General features: G+C 52.8%; 1 protein-coding gene across 3 annotated transcripts; it reads left to right on the top strand.

Annotated features, from left to right (window-relative positions):
* The first annotated feature begins 359 nt into the window (after positions 1 to 359).
* TMEM9 (transmembrane protein 9) lies at positions 360 to 8,111 on the top strand. 3 transcript variants are annotated; one of them, XM_057374424.1, is made up of 6 exons: positions 360 to 393; positions 2,762 to 2,863; positions 2,958 to 3,049; positions 3,480 to 3,588; positions 4,483 to 4,614; positions 5,865 to 8,111. In XM_057374424.1, the coding sequence occupies exons 2-6, from the start codon at positions 2,774 to 2,776 to the stop codon at positions 6,012 to 6,014; spliced, it is 573 nt and encodes a 190-aa protein (XP_057230407.1). In that variant the 5' UTR covers positions 360 to 393; positions 2,762 to 2,773; the 3' UTR covers positions 6,015 to 8,111. The 3 variants fall into 3 exon arrangements, with proteins under 3 accessions (XP_057230407.1, XP_057230406.1, XP_057230405.1); XM_057374423.1 differs by having other exon boundaries at positions 360 to 397; positions 2,765 to 2,863; XM_057374422.1 differs by lacking the exon at positions 360 to 393 and having other exon boundaries at positions 2,676 to 2,863.
* Positions 8,112 to 8,160: the final 49 nt, after the last annotated feature.

Genomic DNA, 8,160 nt, shown 5'->3' with positions numbered 1-8,160 from the left:
AGAGAGAGGCCATGAGGAGAGAGCGGGCCGAAGAGCGGGCTGTGAGGGGAAGGGGGGGGGGRGGGGGTGAGGGGAAAACGGGGCCGTGAGGGGAGAAGCGCGATTATCCCACGGCTCAGCCCCAGGACAGGCCGGCGCTGCCCCGCGCGGGGAGCCAGGCGGGAGCTGCCCGGGCCATGTCCGCCGAACACCCCCRACCACCCTTGAGACCGCGACTCCCAACACCCGCACCGCCTCCGCCACCGCATTCCCTTAGTCCTGAGGGGGGGGGGGCCCTTTGATTGGCCAGTGATGYTGTCTGTCACTGAGCGTCACGCCCCGCAACCAATGGGCGCGCGGGGAAGGGCGGGGCGGGGCTTGCAGGGCGGGGTTGCGCTCAGGCCGGAGCCAGGGGCAGGTAAGGGGCAGGTGTGGGGCAGCTATGGCCGGGATGTGGCCGGGGTATGGCCGAGGGGCTTGAGGGGAGCCTRACTCGGCCCTGCTCCGCTTCCCGCACCTGGGGAGAGGCTGTGGGGGCCCGGGGCTCGAGGGGCGGCGGCGGCCTGCACTGCCAGAGGAATCCCGGGAGGCCGGCTGGGACTGGGCTGTGGAAGCCCCTGGAGGGCTGAGGGAGCATCCAGGCCTTGGGCGGGAATTGAGGGGTCCGGCCTTGGCCTGGGGCCGGATGTCGGGGGTGGTTCGAGCACAGATCCGGGATGGGAAACGGGCCGGAGCCATCGTAGTTTTAAAAGCGATCCAGGTGATGTTCACAGAATCATCCTAGAATGGTTTGGACGGGAAGGGACCATAAAGCCCATCCAGTCCCACCCCGTGCCATGGGTAGGGACACCTTTCACGAGACGAGGCTGGTCTAAGCCCTGTTCAGCCTGGTCTTGGACATTTCCAGAGATGGAGATGTTAAAAGTCAGGTGATTATTGGGTGCTCGAAGGGAGAAAGTGGCACAGGGTGAGTGCGTGCAGCCGTGCTCTGGGCAGCCTTTTGGGGGGTTCATCCGGGGAGCCACACTCACAGCTCCTCAAAATTTCACCTTAACCACATACTCTCTGCTGTGTTCACTGCACTGACAGGTTATGGTCCAGATGCAGCTGCTTTTGGCCACATGGCTGCTGTGGRCTGAGCTGATGGTCTGGAAAAAAGAGCTCTAAGGCAATGTGTGCACGTGTCCCTTTGCTGTCAGATTTGGAGATAAATATATCTTAATTATCCTTTGTGWGGCTGAGGGTGTTCTGCAGTTCATGGTGCATGAACTCTGCCCGGGTTCCAGGTTTTTATTTGTAGTATAATAGATCACGTGTTTTCCCCTACTATTATTAAACGTGACATTTATGAGTTGTTCAGATGTTCTGAACTTGGCTGAGAGGCTAAAACTGAATTCCAAGCATGCACCCCTTGTTGAGTTAAAAATTCAAACAAAAGTCTAGGCTTGCTTACAATGGGGAGCATGTACTGGGCAGCTCAGATCAGTCCTGTTCCCCAGCTCTGTGAAAATCTGAACCCCTAATATGCAAGGGAGTATCCCAGGAAAGGACCATTGTTTGATGAGATTTTTGAAACTGGTGCAAAAGCTTAATAAATCTTGGGATAAGGTGATAGGACTGGGACGCATTTTGGAGATCTGGCAGCTTGTTAGAAGTGGCTGTTGTTTTGTTTAGATAAAGAAGAAAGGAACTTGGTGTTTGTAATCTATTATGTGAATTTAAGGTGTTGACATAAGATAAAGCCAAGGGTGATGGAATATTGCAGTGATTTAAATCCCAATGGTGTCAGGTCAGATGATGGAGTACAAATACCTGGAGTGAGCTGTGGGATTATCTGGGAGCTGATTAATGAAGTAATGTAATGTAAATTCCCTTCCTCTACTTCTGCTGAAGCAGCTCTTCCATGCTGTCCCAAGGCCCCCAACACCTGCTCCACCTTTTCTCTCCGAGGGTGGATGCCAGCCTCACCAAAGCCAACTTGCCTTTTGTGGTACAGGGAATGAATTAATATTCTTATGGATTTGTGGAAGCACATGTCTCTGGAAAAACTTTATCCACACACATGAGGGTTGGAAGGAGATGATCTTTAGGATCCCTTCCAGCCCAAACCATTCTGTGATTATGTGATACATAGCAAAAGGCATTAATGAATTCATCAAGCTACCAGCTTGCAGTAATTGTAAAATCAGGATTTACTGAACAGGTATCTTGGGATAAAGGAGTCATAGGAATTGGTTTGGTATACTTAGGAATATTCCTAATATTGTACCTTTCCCATAGCTCATGACAGGAGAATACATCATTCCCTTCAGCAGCAAGACTTTGTGAGTGTCAGAAGATGAATGATCTACCATTCATAACAGTGCAGCAGAAAGGGACTGGGTGCTGTTTTAGGTCACTCTTGCTCCATAATTTTCCTGGTTCTGTCTTTTACTAAGCAAAAGTGTCACCACCAAAATATCTGCAGCAGGGCTTCAGGACAGTAAGAAGAACAGGAGGTTTTGTTCAAGTYCAGTTGTAGGGAGATCAGTAATACTTTTGCAGGGCTGGAGTAGTTTGGATGTGTGGTTGTATGTGGTGGGAAGCTCTTCTGACAGGAGTGTTCTTAGGCTCTGTGTTAAAGTGTTTCTAAGAGTTTCTGACTGGCATCAGCCATGATTCAGGAATAAATTTCTTCTTCCTGGGCAAAACAGGCGAGCCAAAAAAAAATCTCTATCTATCTACCTCATTATGGCTGCTTTCAGCTAAGATGCTCTATCCTGGATGTGAGTTTTTGTTCCCTCAGGCTCCMAGGATGTTTGCCCAGAGCTCCTGGAACTCTGCAAGCCCTGTGCTGCTGCTGCTGCTGGGCTGTGTCCTGTGTCCCGCAGCACAGTCCAGCAAGGTGGGTGACACCRAGCTCTGCATGGGCCACAGCAGAAGTGGGGTGTGAGGGGACAGCTTTGTCCCCTCCCTCACACGGCTCSTGTGCCCTGCAGAGCTCTGAGGACATTCGCTGCAAGTGCATCTGCCCTCCATACCGCAACATCAGCGGCCACATCTACAACAAGAATGTGTCACAGAAAGACTGGTGAGTGAGGGGAGACAGCCTCAGGGGTTCGTCCATGATAGCCAAGCTCTGGAGCTCCCAGCTGGTGCTGAGGGATTCCCTGCCTGTGTGTTTGCAGAGGGAGCYGCTTTGGTGGGTGATGTTGAGCCCAGGCCAGGGCAATTTTTAAACAGAAATTGAGGAATCTGGGATGGTATCTTTACCCACAGCTCTTGGCAGATGTAGGGTGCACCCTCCAATCCCTTGCACTTGGATTTGATCCCTACAAAAGGCGCTGGGACAGTCTATCCCAGGGACTTTGGACCAGCTGGGCTGTGAGGGGAGCTCTTAACACCGGATCAGTGTTATCAGCCTGGCAGGAAAGCTGGGTCACAGAGAAAGTCACCCCAGTGTCCTTGCACAGAGCACTGGTTTCACCTGATGCTGCTGCTGATTGTACTTTGTGCCACAGCAACTGCCTGCACGTGGTGGAGCCCATGCCAGTGCCCGGCAATGATGTGGAGGCCTATTGCCTGCTCTGCGAATGCAAGTATGAGGAGCGCAGCACCACCACCATCAAGGTACCTGAACTCAGTCCCCAGCCTTTGTCCTGCTCCCTGCTGTGCCACACCAGCCCAGGGGGACTGCAGTCACTGCCTGTGCCCTGCCCCCTGCCATGCCATGCCATGCCAGCCCAGGCACTGCCACATGGGTAGGTTCCCGGAGAAGTGTCCAGAAAAAGAAAACTGCATGAGTACATGGCACCAGTGCCAGCGGCTCACTCTTTACAACTCTCTGAAAGAAGGCTGTAGCCTGGTGGGGGGTCAGGCTCTGCTCCCAGGGAACAAGGGACAGGACAAGAGGACGTGGTCTTTAGCAGCACTTGGGGAGGTTTAGGTCGGACATTAGGAAGAATTTCTTCACAGAAGAGGTGTTGGATACTGGAAGGGGCTGCCCAAGGAGATTGTGGAGTCACTGTCCCTGGAGGTGTTCAAGGAACAACTGGATGTGGCACTGAGTGCCCTGGGTAGGGGGACAAGGTGGGGATTGGTCACAGGTTGGACTTTGTGATCTCAGACTTGTTCTCCAACTTCAGTGATTCAGGGATTCTGTGACTTCCGTGATTGTGTGATTTCTGTCTGAGCCAGGGGTGCTCCTGGCAAAGAGGAGCTGTATGGGAGCCCAGTCTTCTTGCTGTAGATGTGAGAGTGCCAAACATCTCTGACCTGGGCCTCATCTTGTTGTCCCTTATGTGCACAACATGCCCTTAGTTGGCACAGTGAGAAGATCAGCACAGTTTGTGCCATGATGGCACAACCTCAGCCTCCTGGCAAGAGCAAGAAACTCCTGATAGCAAAATGAGAACAAGAGAAGAGATCACGCATCAGAGGCAGCTGCAAAGGACCTTCCTGACCTCTGTGGTGCTTCTTATCTACACTGCTGATCCTTTCCCTGTGTGCTGTCCTCAACTGCAGGTGATCATCATCATCTACCTCTCGGTGGTGGGGGCTCTGCTGCTGTACATGGCGTTCCTGGTGCTCGTGGACCCCCTGATCCGGAAGCCAGACCCCTACACCCAGCCCCTGCACAACGAGGAGGACAGCGAGGTAAGGGGGCARCGGGTGCAGACAGGGGGATAGGAGAATGGAGGACATGGAAACACTGAGCTCCTGCTTGTCCCCTCTGATACAGTGAGGTCAGAGGGGGACCAGCTGCTGCTGCTTTGGGGATGTGTACGCAAAGGAACATTTAGACTCAAATCTCTGCAGGTCCTGCAGAAGCACAAGGAATATTCAAAGTTCTGTGTAATGAGCTAAAAGGGGGTAGAGGGGGCTTTGTACCAATTGGCTTGAATTTGGTTTGTCCATGTAGAGGGAACCAAAAGTCAAACAGATCCTGTTTGTGCAGTGTCCCAAGTGGAGTTTTGTGGTGCTGAGCTTCCAGGGAAGGATGAGCTGAAGTGTTGGCTGAAACAATTTCTAGATACTTAAATACGGGCCTCTGAGCTGCTGTTTGATCCTGCTCTGGGGCTGCATCCTGTTGTATCGAGGTTGTTGTTCCTTGTGCTTCTCCCCAGAGCACAATTTCATACAAACCCCATCTTTATGTGGGACACTGGCATGCAAATCATGGGCAAAAAGATCGGGACCCAGGAGCAAAGAAAGAGCCTCTCTCTCTCTCTCGGTCATACACCAATTTTGGGGGAGGACAAATTTCTTGCTGCACGAAATTCACGCAATTTCAGCACTGGGTTGGACTGTCCTATTGGTACCTTGTTTTGAGTATAAACTATTTGGCCCAATTCCTTCATACTTTGATGTGAGGGGCAGCTGCTCCAGTGTTTGCAGTCCACCCATTGCCTCCCTCTGCTGAAAAAGGAGATCCTGCAGGAGGAATTGAATTGTATTCTGAAATTGTGAGTTTGCTCTCCGCTCTGCAACAATAATTCAGATCCAGATCCAGGTGCACATGGTAAATGCCTGCTGKTAGGTGAGTGTGCTGGACTGTAAATCATCTGGGGTAGGCTTTGTTCCTGTGCTGTGATGGATCGCCCATCACTTCAGCACTATGGCTCCTTGCAGACTCCAAGAGTGGATTCCCAGCACAGCTCTACACATAGTGCAGTTTCTCTCCTGGGGACTTTTATGTGGAGCTGTGGGTGATCCCCAAAARCAAGGACTTGGGGGCTGATGTTAAGGAGCTCTTCATCAAAGAGCTTCATCAAAGGAGGTTCTTCATCAAAACAACTCAAACCTTGAACTGCTCTTTCAGGTGCAATTTCTCCCTGTGTCAGCTGCCTCCCTCTGTGCTGGGGCTGGGCATTGCCTGGTCTCCAGCCCCATTCCTTTCCTTGCAGGACACTCGCTCTCTGGCTGCAGTGCCCGCCCCAGCTGGTGCCAGGGCCAACACGGTGCTGGAGCGGGTGGAGGGGGCGCAGCAGCGCTGGAAGCGGCAAGTGCAGGAGCAGAGGAAGACGGTGTTTGACCGGCACAAGATGCTGAGCTAGGCCCCACTGGGCTCTGCCGCGCCAGGACACCCCGGTGTTGGAATGGAATATCCAACCTCCCTGATCCACTGTCTCCAGAGGGAGCAGCAGTCCCCAGGGTTCCTCTGGACCTGTCCCCTGCCCTTCCCCTGCCCTTCCCCACTGGCCCCTGGACTGTGGCACGCAGAGCTCGGCCTGACATGGGGCTCCATCAGCCCACCCCCAGCACAAGCAGGGGCTAGGAACAGAGTAATGGGAGCTGGCTGAGTGTTCCTGAGATAGAAATAGTGGGAGAAATTTGATGTGGGATAAATTATGTGATGTTCCTTCACGATGCAGCAGCCACCTCCTCCTCTGCCAGTGTGCACTCGTGTTCCTTCAGCATTGTGGTGGTGAGCCACATGTGCAGCACAGGAACAAAGGGAAGGGGGTTCCGGCCAGTGTGCCCTGCTGCTTCCACTTACTCTGGTGTAAATGGAGAGATTTCCACACTTCTGGTCTGTCCAGGTTTACACCAGCATAACTGAGATTGCAGCTTGTTTCTGTGCAGGTGAATGTCATAAAACGTATTGCTACCTGCACCAGTAAGAGTCCAATAGGTAAAAGGCTGATTTACATTTCTGTCTTTTCATGCTTTAGCAGTGGATAAAAACCTCCTGGGGAGAAACCTTTCCATTTGTACCCACACTAGTGACCCTTGGTGCTCTCCCAGAGTGAGCAGCAGCATTTGTGTCCAAGAGAACTGGGGCAGAGGCACTCCTGGAGCACTGGAAACATCTGTCTGAGTCCTGGGAAGTGGACATTTTTACTACTCAGAACACTCCAAGGGCTCTAACCGGTCTTGGGCTGTGTGGAAGGAGCTGGAGTGGTTCTGCCATGTGTACATTGATCCCACTGAGAACATCTGGAATGTCAGGGTGGTGCTGGAGTTTATGGTGTAGCACCTCTGTATTAAATGGAGAAAAAGATCTACTACCTGGATGTATTTTCATTTTTCAGGGAAAAATCCCATTATGCCAGGTCTGGGACTATCCAGCTGCCTCCCAGTGCCCTCCCAGTGAGCTGATGCCACCTCAAGCCAGAGCTGTAGTTGTGGCACTGCAGGAGTGTCCCTGGCACTGCTCCCTGCTGACAGTGACTGTCCTGCTCCAGGATAGCCAGGCTTGGAATATGGGCACACCAGAATCCTGCTTGGCACAAGTTACTACTTCCCTGGGCTGTCCTCTGGGAAGGCTGAGCAGACTGGAATTACTCCTTTGCAGGAAGCTGAGAAATTGTTGCTAAAAGCCTAACKGAGAGGTGCCAGTCACTGCCCTGTGTTCTGGGGCCAACAGCTGCTGGTGGAGCATCCAGCCCTCTAAGATGACCCTGCCAGACAAACCCAATCAGCAGCTTTGGGGGCCTGTGTGTACCTCAGTTACCCTTAAGTACCTCACTTGGGCTAAAAACGACTCAGAGCTTCACATTATACTGAGGTCACCTTTTCCTTGACCCATCCGTGTTCCCTGGTACTCAATTCTGGGCCTTTCTCCCCCCCATCTCGCCTGTCCTCCCCTCTCGCTGTGAACCCTGCACGGAAACAAGGTGTGGTCCATGGGAAGTGATTTTTCCCCCTCGAGGGCGGGAACAAGCAGCGCTGGTGGGAGGCGCTGCCGAGGCCGGGTCGATGGATCCATCTGGTGGCCACTGCCCCCGATCGGCACCGGGACATGGGCGGGTACTCCTGCTGCCGCAAACCTGCTGAGCCTGCGGGGTGAGGGTTTTGGTGAACAGCACCCCCAGACCATCCCCTGACCCCTCCAGGAACAGCTAGGAAATGGATAGGAGAGGAGGGAAAAATACAGTCAGAAATCAAGAGTTTTGGAAAAAGTTAGAAAGCTTACAGAAGGGAAGGTGTGGAGAGGCTGCAAAAATGCCACTGCCTGATTAATTATTTGGTTTGTTGATTAGCTGATCAGCTTTGTCCTATACATCATCTTCCCCGAGAGGAAATGTTTTCTACTGCCCAGCCTGGAATTCCCAAGCCTGTTCCCCTTCCCATGCCCCCTCCATTGCTCACCGGGGCATCCCACAGCAGGCACATCCTGATGGGCCCTGCTCCTGGACCCACAGCAGTGGTTCCCATCCTGCCAGACATGGGGCTACTGGGAGTCAATAACTTATCCAA

The sequence above is a fragment of the Malurus melanocephalus genome, unplaced genomic scaffold (assembly GCF_030028575.1).
Source record: "Malurus melanocephalus ecotype Western Australia unplaced genomic scaffold, MMel_1.1 scaffold_224, whole genome shotgun sequence".
Taxonomy (NCBI): Eukaryota; Metazoa; Chordata; class Aves; order Passeriformes; family Maluridae; genus Malurus; species Malurus melanocephalus.
Note: the sequence above shows the minus strand (reverse complement) of the source record. Positions and strands in the feature narration are given on the sequence as shown.